General features: G+C 42.1%; 2 protein-coding genes across 2 annotated transcripts; one reads left to right on the top strand and one right to left on the bottom strand.

Moving 5' to 3' along the window:
* Positions 1-169: 169 nt before the first annotated feature.
* dennd10 (DENN domain containing 10) lies at positions 170-6,354 on the bottom strand. The gene is made up of 9 exons (XM_008430045.2): positions 6,075-6,354; positions 4,455-4,651; positions 4,109-4,188; positions 3,879-4,027; positions 2,706-2,817; positions 2,533-2,633; positions 1,812-1,919; positions 599-693; positions 170-524 (listed from the first exon to the last, which is right to left on the bottom strand). The coding sequence occupies exons 1-9, from the start codon at positions 6,118-6,120 to the stop codon at positions 357-359; spliced, it is 1,056 nt and encodes a 351-aa protein (XP_008428267.1). The 5' UTR covers positions 6,121-6,354; the 3' UTR covers positions 170-356.
* A 1,238-nt stretch (positions 6,355-7,592) lies between these two features.
* On the top strand, positions 7,593-19,275 carry eif3s10 (eukaryotic translation initiation factor 3, subunit 10 (theta)). Its single transcript, XM_008430044.2, has 22 exons — positions 7,593-7,768; positions 9,017-9,207; positions 9,291-9,427; positions 10,699-10,862; positions 11,010-11,209; positions 11,520-11,728; positions 11,802-11,973; positions 12,601-12,705; positions 12,811-12,909; positions 12,987-13,103; positions 13,178-13,363; positions 14,321-14,668; positions 14,802-14,906; positions 14,991-15,104; positions 15,273-15,395; positions 15,474-15,627; positions 15,743-15,915; positions 16,430-16,503; positions 16,582-17,081; positions 17,936-18,080; positions 18,162-18,382; positions 19,030-19,275. The coding sequence occupies exons 1-22, from the start codon at positions 7,720-7,722 to the stop codon at positions 19,218-19,220; spliced, it is 3,777 nt and encodes a 1,258-aa protein (XP_008428266.1). The 5' UTR covers positions 7,593-7,719; the 3' UTR covers positions 19,221-19,275.
* Positions 19,276-19,752: the final 477 nt, after the last annotated feature.

Consider the following 19,752-nt stretch of genomic DNA (forward strand, 5'->3'; position numbering starts at 1 on the left):
TGAAACCAGAGGCTTGTTGATGGAATATTAATATCTTTGAGCCTTTATGTATGATTTTAAAGAAAACGATAGCAAATTCAATGACGTTGCATATTAAAATCCCATAATAACATGACATTTATGTCTACGATTTCTGTAGATTCTTACTGTAAATCGTCCTACAGATCCATTAAGAAATAAAACCGTTCAGGTTTTAATCGCATTCAGCATTTAAAACTTTGAATAAAACGTTAATGATCACCAACCTGGAGTCTTCCTCATGTTCCTCACCTTCAGATTTCAGTGCAGGGGGGGGAAAAAAAAAAAGCCTTTGAGGAGACAGGAAGTGTCCGAGATTACGCGGCACAAGCTCCAGTTCATATCCGTAAGAGTTGCTCTGCAGCTGCCAGGTGAAACAGGAAGTTCTCGGTGGCCGGGGGGAAGTGATGCTGCTTCAAAACCTCCAGCGTGAGCTTGGAGCCTTCGCAGGCGTCGGCCAGCGCGAACAGGTTGGTGAGGATTTCCTTTGTCTTGATGGAAATGTCCTGATGATTAAAGTTTGGTGTTCAGAGTGGCAGGGAGGAGGAGCAGAGGGAGGCGGCTCTGTGTCGGTTCTCACCTTGATGACCTGACTGTCGGATCGCTCAGCGTCCTCCGCAGACTGGACGATGACTTGAGCCACGTCCTTGTGCAACTTCCCCATCGCCATGGCGTCTGCGGCGACACGCAGGCGCGACGCCACATTTCAGTCAGTCAATCCAAACACAGGAGTTACATTTGTAGCTTAAGATTCGCTGCATCAATGAAAACCTTTAATTCAATTCTTCAGAAAAACTAAACCAATAAAAAAATAGATTTTTAGTCCAATTTATAAAAGTGCACCAACTGCACTTTAAAAAGCCAATTCTGACGATGCCAATTTTTCTTGTCTAGATAAAATTGCTAAATATAACAAAGTTGCTAAGTTGGTATTAGCTAGGGCTTTTTTTATTTTTATTATTATCGTTGATTAAATATTGTTCAGTTTTAGATGAATTTGTATTAGTTGTAGTTTTAGAGGCAGAACTCAAAAAGGTCAAAGTATTTTGACTTTTTAGAGTAATAAATATTTAGAGTAATAAATACTCAACAGAAGATACAATTTCCAAAAAGTTTCAAAACTCTGGAGTTTTCTCCAAACTTTTGCTGCTGAGCGCCAAACCTTGCCGACAGTCGCTGCTTGTGTGGAGGGAAATCAGTTTGAAACAATAATAGATTCATAACCCCAAAAATGAATAATACATCTATAGTTTCAGTATGTTTTAGTTTTATAAACACACAACGTAGTTCCAGTTAGATGTAGTTTTCCCCCCTTAAATTACCGTTTTTATTTCTTTCAGTTAATGAAAATGTTTTCAGTTTTGGTTATTTAGTTTGTTTTTGTTCATTATAATAACTTTACTCTGTACCACTGAGAACCGGCCCAGTTCTGGTTCTGCTTTAGAAGATGGTTCAGGTCTGGTTTAACTCAATGAACTTTGGATACTTTGACTATACCAGTCCCTGAGTGTGTTGGACTTGGAAGTTCTGATTCTTGCTGTGCATCTTTGTTTCTTCCACTACACGTTTTCCTTCCACTAAACTTTCCGCTAATATATTTGGATACAGCACTTTCTGAACAGCCAGCATGGTTTTGAATAAAAATAAATAAAATTCCTCTTCTATTAAACATTTGTGCTTCAGTTCATTATCCAAGTTAATACAGATTATTTCCATAACCACTAAAGAAAATATTCTCTTTGTTGACATCCTTATTAATTAAAGATGTATTTTGTTTTGTTCAGTGAACATACCTTTGGCGCCCTGGGACACGGTGATCACGCTGTCTGGGAGGCTCACAAACACGTCAAAAAGCTCCAACCTGTTGCTCACTTCTGGGTCCACAAACCCGGCGACGTAACCTGAGCAGAAAACAGAAACATGGAAACATCGATCACAGACGTTTTCGTAGAAAGGAGCAGAATTACATGTTTTCCTGCCACATAGAGCCATTTTATAACACAAAAATGTTATAAAACATTTTTGTTTTATAACATTTTGAAACACAGTTGTTATAAAAATACTTCATATCAAATATGACTCAAAATAAATGTTTTAAAATTAGGTCTATATCTCTTTAAGAAGCTCCTGCTCTTTCTGAAACTCCGCCTTCAGAAAGTCATCCCAACATGGCTTCTCTATTAACCCTTTAACAACCTTTTTTTTACCAGAGTTTCACTCAGAAGAAACTCCTATAATGAGCTCAGGTGTTTGCAAATAGCTGCTGGCTAGTCTGAAGGAGCTGAGTGGGGGAGGAGCTGTGCCTGAAAGGCGGAGCTACGTCCACCCAGGGGTTTAGCACAGCTCAATGGTTGCCATGGAGATTAAATGTTTTCTGCATAAAAGAATCAAGGCAACAATCCAGGTTTGTTTTTGATGTGTAAAAAAGAGATTTATAACATGATGTAAAGCTGAAAAAAGTCGATTTTACATGACACCGCCCCTTTAATTGGTCAGAGCGGCAGGCGGCCTCACCGGGGCATTTCTTCAGGTCGTCCAGCTCAGCTGCGGTCAGGTGAACGTAGGGATGCAGGACGGACCAGTCCTTCCTGTGCCAGGCCAGAGCCGGCAGCACTCTGCTCAGAAAGAGGACGGAGACTCAGAATCATTCCCAACAGACAGAACGAGAGGAAACGTCCGAGTCTCACCTGGTGAACTCCAGGAGCGCTTCGATCCGAGGATGATGGACCACGATCCTCTTCTTCAGCATCAGAGCCGTGTACAGGATGATGGTCTCCATGCCGAACTGAGACACAACATCTGAGGCAGAAGAGGGAGGAAAAACAAGTTCAGGTTCAGTTCAGAGTGATTTACGTTATAAAACATCATAAAACACCATAAAACACCATAAAACATCATACAGTCACCTACTGAGAAACAAGAAACAAATTCATCAGAATCATCAAATATGCTGAGACTTTAGGCCTTTAGTCAAAGTTTGGTAGTAAATAGTTACATTTACTTAAGTACATTTGAGTAACTTTTTTTTTTAATTTACTGTATTTTTACTGCGATGTACTTTTTACTTTTACCTTTTACTTTTACTTACTTTTTTTAACTTTTACTACTTTTACTACTTTTACTGAAGTAAATTACTGAATTTACTTCAGTAAATCACTTCAGTAATTTACTGAAGTGATTCATCATCATGAAGTATTTCTACTCTTACTTTCTTAATTTCTGTATTTTCTACCCACTGAATGAAGAACAAACATGTTTTAACCAAAAATTGACCAGACACAGACACACACCTGCAGTTTTTGTTTAAGTTTTTTATTGAAAGAAACTGACTTGGAAAATGTTTCTTTGCCTGATTTTGTTATTTTTTGTTTCTTATATGAACTATTGTCACTTAAAATACCAAAGTTTCCACTTAACTTTTCATTTTGGTCCGTCTGATGATGCTTTATTTTTCCATTATCATCATTATATTTGTGAAAATGGTCTCAAAAGAACAATATTATCATTTATCGCGATAACTTCTGGAACAATTTAGTACTAATTAAATAACATTTATTGCAGCTTGGCCCTTATGCTCCATTGTAGAACTCACAGAAATAAAAGCCTCTTTTTAAAAAAAAACATTTTCTGTTCAGTTTTAATTTCAGTTTTAGAAAAGAAAGTTACAAAAAATCAAATAAAATCACAAATCGAATTTGGCATGAAAAAACTATGTTGTGTTAAGCTGAGGGTTTCCAATCCAGTAAAGGATTGTTGCTACTTTTATCAATAATAAATCAATAATAATGGTAATTCTGATGTGGTAGTTTGTTAACTAATGTGAAGGAAAACCATGACAGGTGACTCGTGGACGGTTCTACCTTTGATTGAACCTGCCAGGTACGCCTTTCGGACGTCATAATCCTTGATGAGAAACGAGCCGTTTTCATCATTCTGACAGACTCCTTTAGTCAGGACGGTGATGTAAGCCTCCATCATCTTCACCGGACTGCCGTGTTTGACGTACATCCTGAAAAACAAACCAGCCGCACTGATAAGAACGAGCTCCCAGCGTTGGAACGGCGGAAATGAACTTTATAAACGTCGTTACCTGCAGAGTACTCGACTGAGAGCAGCGTATTTCTCAGGGTTGAAGTCTTTTGCTGTGACAGCGATTGAAAAATGGGTGACCTACAAGCAGAAGACAAAACATCAGCACAGAAATATTATTTATACTAGGCTGGGTGATAAATTATTTGATCAATTCATTGAATATTTTGGTTTTTGAAGATTAAATTTGTGGAAAATCTGGATTTTTTTTCCATCAATGGGTTTCCATAGAGTGAATTTCTATTTTAGCGATTAAATTGGAAACAATCTGATTTTGTTTTGAAGCCGCATCATTCAGCCCTATGTTAGAGGCGTTCTGATCCAGAGACAGACAGCCGGGTCAGCACCTTGTTCAGCGCCGTCGGCTCCTGGACCTCCAGCGTTGTGATGTAGTACCAGGTCCGGCTGAACTGGCCGAACACGAAGGTGTGGAAATCCCGTCCATCCTGCGTCAGGCAGCACTTCCTGAGAAGCAGCTGCCTCAGCTCAGCGCTGACCGAGGGATAACACCAAACCCACAACGTGTCTCCATTCACGTCTTTCTCTAACGATGGAAACATGGAAGACAAGATTCAGTAACGACTCTGGACCAACAGTGAGGAGCGGATTATCTACACCAAACACCTTTTGCTGCTGTTACAGCTGCAGATCTGTTATCTCCACCCAGAGTGTCAAACTTAGCTTCATTTTGGGCCTCATCAATATGACAAATGTCCTCTACGAGTCGTTTGTAGCAGAATGTGTTGATAAAACTACTAATTAAACAGTTGAATTGATGTAATTTGACAGGATGTAGATAAAAAGTGCTTTGATTTGACATATAAAATAATACACTGCTCAAAAAAATAAAGGGAACACTTAACACAATATAACTCCAAGTAAATCAAACTTCTGTGAAATCAAACTGTCCACTTAGGAAGCAACACTGATTGACAACAGGGACCCTCGTCGGGTCAATCAGTGTTGCTTCCTAAGTGGACAGTTTGATTTCACAGAAGTTTGATTTACTTGGAGTTATATTGTGTTGTTTAAGTGTTCCCTTTATTTTTTTGAGCAGTGTATTTAACAAAATAACTTATTCATGTGGCCTTCTGGAGTCTAGAGGGCTACATGAAAATCTAATGCAGGCCAGATTTGGCCCTCGGACCTTAACTGGGATACATGTGATCAAGACATTTCTGTTGGTTCTTCTAACCAAAAGAGTTCAAGCTCAGTCAGTTTTAATGGGGAGCATCTAAGATAATCAAGTTTAAAGTTTTGTCCCCTTTTCACATTCAGATTTAGGTCTGGACTTTGAGTAGGCCATTTGATCTAAACCATTTCACTGCAGTTCTCAAGTGCAGCCTCTAACAAGTTTTCTCTCGTTACCCTTTTCCCCAACTACCCAGACCATGCTGAATGTATCCTCTCAGAATGATGCTGCCACTGCCGTGTTTTACAGTGGTCAGGTTAGCATGTAAATCTAACCGTAGCCTGTCTGGTGTGCTCCTTGGTCAGTGTGGCTCCTGAAAGTGGTTGGCTTGTGTTTTCTTTTGGGATATTTGGAAAAAAGGGGCTTGCATGTCAGACTTTTCAAAATTTTATTTGTATAAAATTTTAATTAATAAAGAATCATATTTTTTCTTCAACTCCTCAATAATTTTTAAATAAATAGACAAATAAATAAATAAAAATACACAATCGTGAGCTGCTTTCTGTCAAATAAATCTTAATAAAACAACTTGAAGTTAAGTGAGAAATTTGAGAAGATTCACTGTAAATAAAGAATGGATCATGGTGAAGTCTGAGTTATTGAATGTTTCGCCATTGAGCTCCAATCTGCAGGATCCGTAGCGCCTGGTCCTGCTGATGAAGCATATCTGGGTCATACTGGTGTCATGTGATCTCCCTAAAGTCCTGAAGCACCAACTTAACTTACTATGCACTTCAACGACAGAAGGAAATGACCCGATCAATAAAAAACTTACCAATTAATCCGACGCTCAACATCAGCTGCGTCTCAGTCGTTGCCATGTTCCATTCCAGTAGGAGACACAAGTTAAACTGCTGCCAAAACACAAGAAATCTCCTCGTTTTTGGTATAAAATCTTTCCCGGAAGAACCTCCAGAGTGCTTCAAATGATTAAATGTCTGAAAACGAATCTGGATAGATTCAGAAAAAGCGGAAATAGTAAGTCTGGTTACTGGGTTTGAGACAGTTCAGCTGTCAACAGACTTTCTCCATCTCTTTGCAGAATCTCTTCCCTCTTCCGGGACTGGACGGCTGATAGGGCGGAGCCTCGGTGCTCTCAGCCAATCACAGCTTTCCGTCAGGAAGCTCTGTTGCTGCGTTCAAGGCCGTGGAATAATAGAGCTTCTTCCAACAGAAAACGATGTCTGCTGTTCTTTATTATATTATATTATATTATATTATATTATATTATATTATATTATATTATATTATATTATATTATATTATATTATATTATATTATATTATATTATATTCTTTGTGATTATTTCTATTGCTGAAAATGAAAAATATAGGTTATATTTAAAACAGTATTAGTGGTAATAATTTTTCTTAGTGAATGCAAAATTGAATCATATTAAAGCAAAAATTCACACATGAAATGGATAGAAAGATGTGTAAATGTGTTTAATTCCACCCTTTAAAAATATCACATTGCAACCCTCCTATTTTGTGTTTTAAATGCCTATTTTTTGCATTTTAATCAATAGTAGTTACACCCGCAGGGCAGTTTACAACTAACCAACCAACCAACTAACTAACTAACTAACTAACTAACTAACTAACTAACTAACTAACTAGATACATAAATAAATAAATACTCGCGACCCCACTAGGGAGAAAAGTGCATAGAAAATGGACAGATTAATTAATTAATTAATTAATAAATAAATAAATAAATAAATAAATAAATAAATAAATAAATAAATAAATAAATAAATAAATCTTGTTCTTTCTTCTGACAAAGTAATTCTAAGGGTGGCCATTGCCAGTGTCTGGGATTTTCAGTAGACCTTGAACGCATTATTAGGGAGAACATCCGGGAGCTTTGTTCATTCACCGCTGCCAGGTTAGTTAAAAATCCCCTTTTAGGAAGCGTGGCATTAAAAAGACGCAATCTTCAAAACACCTAAAACGTTCACTGACATTTATTGGACAAAATAGACTAGGTTATTAACATATGACCTTTGGTGTAGGTGTGCCATCTCAAGGATATTAATGTTACCCACTCTGGCAACCCCTTACAAAGCTTTTTGGTGGTGCTCCTGCAATTTAAAGGAAATGTTACTCCTTTCAAAGACCAATAACCGAGTAATGTGTTCATACACATATTAAATATTTAGCGTAAATGATTAAAAAAAAGAATTTCAACCAACCCAATTGGTAAAACAAAAAGCTCATTACACGTTTTTCACTGTCTGTGACTTTTCCTAAAAGGGGAGTGTACTTCCCACCTGGCAACCTTCGTCCGGACGCTCACGCGGTTCATCCTTTCAGCCAGCGCCGTCGCCCTGAGTGAATGCGTGGCCTGGATGGACTGGTGAAATTACTGCAGTTTTAACCAAGTCAGTCACTTTTGGGTTGCACTAGCACATCACCAAGATGCCGGCGTATTTCCAGCGGCCAGAAAACGCTCTCAAGCGAGCGAACGGTGAGTTTGAACTGCTCTTGGATTTAATGCTGACTCCAGCCGCGTCACCTCAGAGATGCTAACTGCTAATGCTAGTCGGAATGGCGCGCTAAGCTAGTTGTAGCGACATCTAGGCCACATTTGTACCGGTTACAGTGGTTAGTAAATGATAACGTCGTGCTATGTCAGCGTTAACATTATTTTACAAACAAAAACGTTGTTGACAATCTTTTGTTGCACGTGTCCATCTTTATATAAAACAAACCGACGTTGTTGGCGTTGACATGGTTCTAGTTTAGGCCTAGTTGCGACAGTGTGTAGAAACAGCTGTGCTTAACGGTTTTCGGCGTTTTTCCAAATTTTTGTGGATACCGTTAATATTATCAGTTGTGTTTTTTTGCAGATTGAGCTCTGCCAGTGATATTGGATAGGATTGTTACTAAACTTGATTTTAGGCACATTAGATGTTTCTGTTGCCTGTAGATCGAGGACGTAAAACTTTGTGGGAAAATGTAATCAAAATTGAAAACTTGGACCAAATAGAGTGCCACAATTATATATTTACTCAAATTAATAACGAATGTATTTTTATTTCATTTAACAAATTATCATAGTAATAAATTCTGACCTGTTAAATTTTTAAATGGAAACAATTTTCTCCTGTTTTTTCCATTAGAACATCAATGAAGCAATTTAAATTTTAAATAGCTTGGAATGTATAACTTAATTTGGTTACATTTTGCAATTTGTTGAAAAACATCGCATAATACTGAGTCTCTTTCAAAAAGGTTGGCAGAAACAGCTAAATTCAAAACATCTTCCTCAATTTTGCATCGCTTGAGTTGGTTTTTAGTTTTCTTTTAAATATTTATTTAAAAGGCTGAAGAGAGATTGAAACACATTTTCAGAATAAGTTCTGAAATAGTGGACGCTGCCCTCCAGTGGTGGGTCTGTGTCTAACCAGAAGCACAAAACTTGATAGTTTGCAACTTCTACTTCCTGTTTATTATCGCCATGCATAATGTTGACATCCTACAAAGTTACGCTTTTCATGGCGTGGTTGATTTACTCCAAACACAGCTAATTTACTCAACATTTTCATAAGAATTGGTTAGAAACATAACTGTGTTCTACAGAAGCCCGTTTAAAATGGATGTTTTCTGCCATAATTACCTGTACAACAGTATAAATAAGAACTATATTTACTGCTCTGGTTAAATAAAGATTTATTTGTTTGTTAAGGATTTTCTCTGACTTGTTTTTAAACAGAATTTCTTGAGGTCGGCAAGAAGCAGCCAGCCTTGGATGTTTTGTACGATGTTATCAAGAGTAAAAAGCATCGAACATGGCAGAAGATCCACGAGCCCATTATGCTCAAGTACCTGGAGCTGTGTGTGGATCTGCGCAAGAGCCACCTGGCCAAAGAGGGTCTCTACCAGTACAAGAACATCTGCCAGCAGGTTGGGAGGAAACAAAAACATCGGCTACATCTGGGATGTCTGTTCACATCGTGGTAAATTAAAGCCTTTGTCTTTCCTCTCAGGTGAACATCAAATCTTTGGAGGATGTGGTCAGGGCTTACCTGAAGCTGGCAGAGGAAAAGACGGAGACGGCTAAAGAGGAGTCGCAGCAGATGGTTCTGGACATCGAGGACCTGGACAACATCCAGACTCCAGAAAGGTGAACTTATGGTTTAACCAGATAAATGACCTAATCCAGCGTTTCCTGAAAGAAGATCATGACTTGTAGTAATTGTTGGTGTTCTCAGTTGATGCTGTTCATTTTGTCAGCCTTTCTGGTAACAGCAGATCACCTTGTGAGCAATGTTCCCTCTAAGCTGCGCGCCTGCGCAATCGCGCTCTGCTCGCACAGTCTCAGCGCACAAGAAAATCTATGCAGCGCATAAAATAAAATCCACCATAAACTTATTAATTAATATCTAATATTAGACCGAATCTAATATATTAAATTAGACCAATAATGTCTTATTCCGTACCATTTTTCAATGTAACGCAGTGAGTGACAGATGTTCAGCCAATGATACGAAATGGTTTAATTATGCTATGCAGCCAATCATAGCGCTGGTAGCTCTATGTGTCCTGCCCATACGCGCCGTGCAGGTTAGCTTGCTAACAACAGTGCAGCGGAGTTAAGAAACGCAACCCCTTATGGCGAAACGAACGGGCAGCAACACATCCGCTCATCAAGACAAAGTAAAAAAGAAATGCGTTTTTTTTTAGGATGGAATGGCTGTCAGAGTATGTGCAAATAGAATAACAAGCGTATCTTCTTTATTTGTTTAATTAGTAAACTAATTAAACAAAAATTGCTGCTGTGATTTGATTCTTTTAATAAGCCATGTAACTTGCTATGATTTTGAACGGGTGTGATGTGTGTGGTTACAGCGTGCACATCTGATGTTGCTCACAGTGGTCCTCGGTGTGCTCAGGGAGCTTTTGTGTATGTCCAGACACATGAAAAATTAGAGGGAACATTGGTTGTGAGCGATTTCTGTCCCAATGTGGTCGATTGTCTATTTGACTCGTTGAACTGAGCGCATAGGTGTGTGTGCACCAAGTCACAGCGCAGCTTGCTGTCCTGAAAGTATCATCAAGAGTAGTTGTCATTACTGCTGTTAAAAGAAATTAACAATGCAGTTGAGTGCAGTTTTCTGACTGACCTCTGATATTTAAAAAGCCTGACTGATTTTAGCTTATGCCAATTAGTTTCTGTACTAAATATTGCAAAAATCTAGCAAAGTTGGCAACAGTAGAATGTAGTGTTCTCTTAGAAAAGTCAACATCAATGTGTTGGTAGAAAATATCAGTTTCACATCTAACTATCAACCAATCGTTGATCATCCAAACTTAGAGAAATCAGGGCTGATCAGTCCTGATTTCGCTGTAATTAAAGAACCTTTCTGATATCTAACATCCTTCGTGACGTTGCAGCGTGCTGCTGAGCGCTGTGAGCGGGGAGGACACCCAGGATCGTACCGACCGCCTGCTGCTCACGCCGTGGGTGAAGTTCCTGTGGGAGTCGTACCGCCAGTGCCTGGACCTGCTGAGAAACAACTCCAAGGTGGAGCGTCTGTATCACGACATCGCCCAGCAAGGTAGCTAGCTCTGCAGCAATGACGTTAGGACATGGATGGCTACAAAAGTGCTTAAAAGTTTCTGCTACTTCTAGTTATTTGATTTGAAGATTTTGACAGAAGAAAAAACTCCCAGAAAACCGATTATTGTTTTTTTTTCTCCTGCAGCTTTCAAGTTCTGCCTGCAGTACACCCGGAAAGCAGAATTTCGCAAGCTGTGCGACAACCTGCGCATGCATCTGGGTCAGATCCAGCGGCACCACAACCAGAGCACCGCCATCAACCTGAACAACCCCGAGAGCCAGTCCATGCACCTGGAGACGCGGCTGGTGCAGCTGGACAGCGCCATCAGCATGGAGCTCTGGCAGGTCGGTCAGAACCTCTGCAACAACAATCCGCTGTTTGCTCTGAGCTGGATCCGATCTGTTTTATTTACCATTAGTGCTGGGACTTTGTTAAAAGTTTTAATAAAATTTATTGTTGGATGCAAATGAAAATTTAGCTTTTTAATTTGTCATGCCCAGTTGCAGCCCTATTGTGAATTTCGACAGTAAAAATAAGCTTTCATAGGAAAACATGAGAATGTAATCTCTGATGTTTGAGCTGGAAATCATGTTTAAATCCAGCTTCACATCCAAAACACTCCTGATGCCTTTTCTCCCGGTTTTTGTCCTTCAGGAAGCGTTTAAGGCTGTCGAGGACATCCACGGCCTCTTCGCCCTCTCCAAGAAGCCTCCCAAGCCGCAGCTCATGGCCAACTACTACAACAAGGTTTCCACAGTCTTCTGGAAGTCCGGGAACGCTCTCTTCCACGCCTGCACCCTCCACCGCCTCTACCATCTGTCGAGGGAGATGCGCAAGAATCTGACCCAGGACGAGATGCAGAGGTATCGCTGTAGTTTCACAGAGCGATGTGGTGAAGTGAGAACATGCGGTGACACGGTTGGTTTTGATCTCCAGGATGTCCACCAGAGTCCTCCTGGCCACTCTGTCTATTCCCATTACCCCTGAACGCACCGACATCGCTCGGCTGCTGGACATGGACGGCATCATCGTGGAGAAGCACCGCCGGCTGGCCACCCTGCTGGGCCTCCAGTCCCCACCGACCCGCCAGAGCCTCATCAACGACATGGTACGCTGTAGCTCAGCGCGTATGTGTCCAACTGGAGGCTCGCGGGCCAAATCAGGCCCGCCATAACTGTTTCTGTGGCCCTCCAGAATCCAAAGGGTCACAGAAACAGAATTTCAAGATGATAGTTTGTTTTGTAGGATGGACTCATGTTATAAAAACTGACCTGCAGTGTTGCCCAATTTCAAGGCGTTAAATTACAGAGTCATGTTTGAGAAGAAGAGATGCATTTTACATAGTTACTTTGTTGTGCTATAAAATGGCACCATGTGCCGACATCTACATCTTCATTTAGCTCTGTGACTCGAGGTGTTTGAGGCTGCAGCTAATAAGCTACACTTGCTAGCTAGTTCCCTGAAAACCGATCTATCATGGCGAAGTGATTGGCTAGTTGGCTGGACGATGCTCGTCTTCACCGCTGAGTCACTTCTGTTGCCAACCTACACAAGGCTAGATGCTTTTTTTGGTCATAAATTTAATTCAAAGTGGGATTAAAAACATCTAAAAGTCTTAAATTTGGTTTTCTTTAGCTTGATTCAGATTTTTAACCTTTTTAAATGTTTTTTTTCTCTTGGCTACAGTTAAATGTTTGAGTTTATTCTCATAAATGCTTGAATGTTTCTGCTGTAGGTGAGATTTAACCTGCTGCAGTACATCGTCCCTGAAGTGAAGGAGCTCTACAACTGGCTGGAGGTCGACTTTCATCCCCTCAAGCTGAGTGGGAGAGTGACGAAGGTAGACAACTCCTCACCATGCGACAATACTGTTACAGTTAATTTATGCATGTTTAAAATATCTCACCTGGATCATGTCTGTCCTGTTTTGTGACTTTGGTCTCAGGTGTTGAATTGGGTGAGAGATCAGGCTGAGAAGGAGGCAGACCTGCAGCAGTACGTCCCTCACCTGCAGAGCAACACCATCCTCAGGCTCCTGCAGCAGGTAAATCCTCTTCCTGCTAACCGTAACGTCTCTAAAACCTGATAAAGGTTTAATTTGTCTTTTTCTGTTGTTTTAAGGTGGCTCAGATCTACCAGAGCATCGAGTTCAGCCGTCTGGCCTCCCTGGTTCCCTTCGTGGACGCCTTCCAGCTGGAGCGCTCCATCGTGGACGCTGCTCGCCACTGCGATCTCCAGGTAAGCATCTGATTGGACGACGGAGTCCAGCTGCTCTGAAGGTTTTTTTTACACGTCTCGACTTCCTGATGTAGGTCCGGATCGACCACACGTCTCGAACGCTGAGCTTCGGCTCCGACCTGAACTACTCGACCAAAGAGGATTCTCCGGTCGGTCCGTTCCTGCAGAACATGCCGTCGGAGCAGATCAGGAACCAGCTGACCTCCATGTCTGCTTCCCTGGCTAAAGCCATCCAGGTCATCAAACCCGCCTCCAACCTGGTGAGTTTCCTCCTCGTTCAACGCTTGACCTTTGCTCTCACGGCCAGTCCATGTTAACAATCCGTCGTCGTCTGTTTTTATGTTCAGTGCAATATTCAGAACTTATCCTTTTGGATTTTTTTTTTTTTTACTGAAAATGTCAAAAACTCAAAGATACAAATGAGTTTCTAACAATCAGGTTGGGATGCAGGGAACATTTGTTGTGAGAAAGAAAAAGATGGAAATATGAAACTCATATTAACGTAATGAGTCGAATGCAGGAGTGCACTGCAAAAACACAAAATCTCACCAAGTAATTTTGGTCTAGTTTCTAGTGCAGATGTTTTGGTACACTTGGAATTAGACCAACTAGCTTAAAAGTAACTCTTTAGTAGGATGTAGGAGCTTGTTTTGAGGAAATAATTCCCTAATATTGGTGAAAAAATTCTAGTTCCTTTGGCCGATTATTTTACTTGTAATCAGACATTTTTCACATGTCAGTTTTTCTAGCACATTTGTTTTGATTGCATTTACCCAGAATGCCCTGCTCTATGATCTGCTTCCTGTTTTTTAATTGTGCAAGACTTTTTGATCTGAAAACTTAAAAAAATAAATAAAATTAAGCTAATTTTAGGGAACGACTGAATCAAATAGAAACGTGAATATAGTTTAAATTTATTTCTAAACAAACTTGAGTTCAATGTATTCAACTGAAGCACTTTTTAATGCCTGTAAAAATGCATTTTGGTGGATTTCAGTTCAGAAAAAGAAACAAAAAATAAAAATGAATCAAATTCGAACAGAACTAAAAATAAAATTCTATTTTAGGTACTTTTAATAACAGTATCAACTTTGACTTCTTTGTTCTGATGGAAATTAAACCAGAATTTGTGCAAAACCATGTTTTTGATCAAGTGATTGGTTCAGTAGCTGAGGTGGTTTTTGTCTGAACAAAACTTGTTTTCTGTTCCTTTCCAGCAAGAGCGCGATGAACATAACCAGCAGGCCATCGCTGCGTATCTGAAAAACGCTCGCAAGGACCACCAGCGCATCCTGGCCCGCAGGCAGACCATCGAGGAGCGCAAGGAGCGCCTGGAGAGCCTGAACATCCAGCGGGAGAAGGAGGAGCTGGAGCAGCGAGAAGCCGAGATGCAGAAGGTCCGCAAAGCCGAGGAGGATCGTCTGCGGCAGGAGGCCAAGGAGCGGGAGAAGGAGCGCATCATGCAGGAACACGAGCAAATCAAGAAGAAGACGGTCCGCGAGCGACTGGAGCAGATCAAGAAAACGGAGCTGGGAGCCAAAGCTTTCAAGGATATCGACATTGAGGTGAAGTTTAATGACATAAATGCTAATTTAAAGGACTGAAACGATTAATCTGATTATTCACGATGAAACGATTGAAATAATTGTCAACTAATTCATACAGACTCTAAACATTTTTATTTTTACTCTGAAACAGGACCTGGAGGAGCTGGATCCTGACTTCATCATGGCCAAACAGGTGGAGCAGCTGGAGAAGGAGAAGAAGGAACTTCAGGAGCGTCTGAAGAATCAGGAGAAGAAGGTCGGTCCCTGATCTGCTGCAGAAATATGTTAGGATATAAGAAAACTACATGGAAGTTAAATTCTGATGGTTGTTTTTCTGCAGATCGATTACTTTGAGAGGGCAAAACGCCTCGAGGAGATTCCTCTGATCAAGAAGGCTTATGAGGAACAGCGAGTCAAAGACATGGAGCTGTGGGAGCTCCAAGAGGAGGACAGGGTGTGTGAGGAAACCATCCTGTGGCCTTTGATTTTCTTTAAATATTTTGACTTTTGCTCTCATAAAGTTAAAGTCTGAATTCTCAGATTAAAGCCAAAAATGTGTTTTTCTGTGGCACTAATCCTCTGCCGGACTATTCAGAGCCTAACAGCACGTTTCCTGTTTTAGATCAACAACCTGAAGGTCGAGCGGGAAAAAGCTCTGGAGCATAAGAAGCGGATGTCCAGGATGGTGGAGGATAAGGAAGGCTTCCTGGCCAAGATCACGGCGGCCCGCAGCTTCATCTACGAGGTCTGCAGCAGCTGAAGCGTGAAGCAGGACCCCATGAGCTTACAGCAGAAATTCAGCGTCTTTATTTGGTCTTTAAAGGAAAAACTAAAAACGTTCGAGGAGCGTTTGGTGGAGGAGAGGAAAAAGCGCATGGAAGAAAGGAAGAGGCAGCGCAAAGAGGACCGGCGTAACGCCTTCTACCGCCAGAAGGAGGAGGAGGCTCAGCGGATCCACGAGGAGCAGCTCAAGAAAGGTTCGGGTCAAATGACCAGAGTTTAGTAACCGCAGACGAATAAAACCAAAAATGAAGCCGCTTCTGTTTACCTGTTGATGCAAAAATGATGACGTCCATTTTTGTTTTCAAACAGAGCGTGAGGAGCGAGAGCGCCTGGAGCAGGAGCGCCGTGAGGAGGAGGAGCGGGAATACCAGGAGCGCCTGCGCAAACTGGAGGAGCAGGAGCGCAAGCAGCGCGCGCGCCAGCAGGAGATAGAGGAGCGCATCCGGCAGAAGACCGTCAGCCCACAGGAGAAGAAACCCAAGGTAGGAGTGACAGAACCGGAGGCTTCAGAGTACAGAGAGGTCCAACAGAACCAGAACAGGAAGCTGAATCTGAGGAATGTTCTGCCTGTAGATACGAGTTTGACTCTGATCTCGTCTTTATCTCTTCTTACATCCATTCTTCCTTCTGTCTTTATCCGTCCTTTTTTTCTTTTTCCTTACTCCTGAACTTTTCTTCATTAGCTTTTTTACCTTCCTTACTTACTTACCTACGAACTTCCTTACTTCCGAAATTCAACTGTCCAGCAGTTTATTATACAAAAGGCAGATTTTCCTCAACATGTAACCATAGAAACACATATTGGCATATTGACCGATTTGTTTTCATTATAACTTGACAGATTTATTATAAAACTGAGTAAAAACCGGTAAGGACCAGTTTTTATTGGTAAAAGCTAAAATAGTTTTTACTGTTTTACAGTAAAATGGGTAGAATAAGTGGTTGCCGTTGCTTCTGGGGACGGTGGTTCTGGACTAACATCTTGTCGTGTCACAGGAGGAGAAGGAAGAGGGAGGCTGGAGAAGGAAAACTGACGGCGACTCGGAATGGCGCCGCCCGGTTCCTGACAAGTGTGTAGCTTCACATCTGGACTCATTCCAGCCTCCGTTTTCAGTGTCGGTTTTAAACGGGAAGCGTTTCCTCTGCAGGGACTGGAGACAGGAGGGCCGAGAAGACAACCGAGAGGAGCGGGACGGCCCCTTCAGGCGCGGGGAGGGTTCTCGCCGTGACGGGGACGACCGCGGGCCTCGCCGAGGCTTTGACGACGACCGAGGTCCGCGTCGCGGAGGAGACGACGAGCGTCCGCCTCGCAGGGGGATGGATGACGACCGCGGGCCGCGCCGAGGCTTCGACGACGACAGAGGTCCCAGGAGGGGCGGGGAGGAGGACCGCGGACCCAGACGAGGATTCGACGACGACCGCGGTCCCCGACGCGCTTTTGATGATGACCGCGGACCCAGACGCGGCTTCGACGATGACCGCGGACCCAGACGCGGCTTTGACGATGACAGGGGTCCTCGCAGGGGGCTTGATGACTCCAGGGGTTCCAGACGTGGGGCTGACGACGACTGGGGCCCCAGAAGAGACATGGATGATGGGCCGCGTCGCGGCGAGGACGCCAAACCATGGAAACCCCTCGGCAGACCCGGTACGGTTCTAACAGAATCATCCTTCAGAGAACTGAAACGTTTCAGGGTGAATTTAATTTAACCTGTTTTCAGGCTGTCCGAGTCCTTAACCTTCCTGCAGTCTTAGCATGACGCTCAGGAGGAGCGCTGCACATGTCAAGGTCGAACAGTGGTGTCCCATCAGACCGTCAGTTCCCGAAACCACAAAAAAAAAAAACTCATAAAGAGCATACCAGACAGTGCATCGAGGAAAGCGGTTGCAGGGTCTAATTGGATATTATAAGACCAAGGAGGGTTAAAAAACCTAGAATTCATGTATCTAATAGAATTCATGTCTTAGATTTATTAAAAAATTCAAGTTGGCCTTAAACACAGTAATCACAGGTCTGAGGTCTTGTTGAGGCAGGACTGTTTGCTCTCTTACATTCTGGGTAATTTATTTTTCTCACTGGACTTTTCTGTCAGGCAAATATTTCAGTCAAACAGACATTTTCATTCATTCTGTGGCCCAAGATGGTTGAAGCTACCGCTAACTGGCTACTAACATAACCTTGCTAGCTAGCTAGCTCAGATTTTTGCGTCTATCGTAGGAAAGTAAATTTATCACCAGTTGGCTGGACGACGTTTGTCTTTGCCATCGGCTCTCTACTCTCTTGACACGCGCATCCTGTGCTAACAAAGTTTAGCACCACTGCATAAAAAAATCAGGTGTTAAATATCATTAATAAGTCTTTAAAAGCCTTGCGTTTTAGTTGGTAACACCTTCAGGAGCGCAAATGAAAAGTTTGGCTCCAAAGAAGAAAACTGACCATTAGAGGTCAAAAGGTGAGATCTGAGTTGAAACGTTACTGATGAGTGAATATTTGTGTTCCAGGTGGCTGGCGTGAGCGGGAAAAGGCCCGAGAGGAGAGCTGGGGGCCGCCCCGCAGCGGATCCCACGACGACGACGACGAAGAAGAAGAAGGCGATGGAGACGAGCGATCCAGTGACCACTTCAGAGACCGTCGTCCACCACAGAGGTGGGAATGAAAAAATGCTCAAACGGTCACAGATTTCCTGTTTCTCCGGATTTCATTAACGTAATCTGAAACCGTTTTCAGAGAAGAGAATCCCTGGAGGAGAGGAGGCAACGAGGAAGGAAGCTGGAGGGATTCCCGCAGAGAAGAGACTGACAGGGACGATCGCCGCAGCGACAGGGAAGATCACCGTAGCGACAGGGACGATCGCCGTGGCGACAGGGACGATCGCCGTGGCGACCGGAGAGACAAAGACAGACGGGACGATTGCGAACACAGACCTCCACCTAGAGATACTGATGAAGGTGAGGAAGGCTCTCACCCATCAGCTTCATCACACTTTGACTTAAGAAAAACATCTGCAACCCAGAAGTTTTTTAAAATTTACACTTTTCTGTTTCAGAAACTAATTTTTGTTTTTTTTTTACAAGTTTTTATCTTTTAAGTAGGGATGCATAGATCCGCTGTTTTCACTTCCTGAGGGTTAGAACAATGTGAAATAAATAAATAAAGCATGATGTCACTCAGAGCGCGAAGCACAGAATCAGACTGCATAGATCTGTCCTTATAGATCAGGAACATTGTCACCAATACAAATCTGGAATTTTTTTACAATATGAAGAACGATACAAATATTAATAATCAGATCGGTGCATCTCCTAAATGCAGAAACAAACCCTTCAGATGCATATTTTATATGTAACGAATCTATTGATGTTTTTGTCTTGAATTAGTGAAGAAAATGCAGCTTCTGCTTGGTCTGATTTAGAGGTGAAGTATGACATTCAGCCAGCAGAGGTCACTGTTTACACATATAAATACAGCTATTGGAGGCTTCTTAACACACAAACTTCCTGTTTTAAAAATGTTTCTTTATGCATCATGTGTGCTTTTAATAATAATTTAAAAAAACGTATTTCAACTTAATCTCTTGTTCCTGCGGCGACCTCAGGAAGCACCTGGCGCCGCGGCGGCGACGACAAGCGGGAGGAGCGTGAGCGGGAACGACCCAGAGAGCGGGAGAGAGAGAGGGAGCGAGAGCGCGACGCTGAGGGGGAAAAGGCTTGGCGTACCGACAAGGAAAACCCTCGCCGCACCAAGAACGAGACGGACGACGACGGTTGGACCACCGTCCGGCGCTGAGCGGCTGCTCCGCCTCCTGGGACGAATCGCTCCAGACAAACATGACAAGAATTACTATAATAATAATAAGAGAAAAATACTCGGCCAGCTGGTCACAGCTTCTAGCTTCTCATACTGGATGAAATATTTGTAGACTTTAGTTTCATGGGATTTATTTTATCTTTTTGTGATTTTTCTTTTCTGACTGGTTCCTCCTCATCTCTAATATGAGTAACCATTGAGCTTGTGTGGCCTCATTAACAATAATCTAAAAATGGTCAATGCAAACTATGTATCACCAACTGCCTCTTAATCATAGACCGCATAGATAATCTGACTCAGATTAGCATCTCCTGTAGTAGCAGCAGTTCTTCTGGTTTAATCTGCTGGTGGGTTTCACATCTTGATTTGCCTGCTTCAGAAAATTCAGATGGTTTCTTGATGCCGTGTGTGTGCTGCAGCCGCTGGACGCATGTTGACAGAACAACTTTACGTAATAAAAATGTTTGCTCACCGCTTCTTTCTCATTGTCTAATCAGAAAAAAACTAACTT

Source organism: Poecilia reticulata, linkage group LG15 (assembly GCF_000633615.1).
Source record: "Poecilia reticulata strain Guanapo linkage group LG15, Guppy_female_1.0+MT, whole genome shotgun sequence".
In the NCBI taxonomy this organism is placed as follows: Eukaryota; Metazoa; Chordata; class Actinopteri; order Cyprinodontiformes; family Poeciliidae; genus Poecilia; species Poecilia reticulata.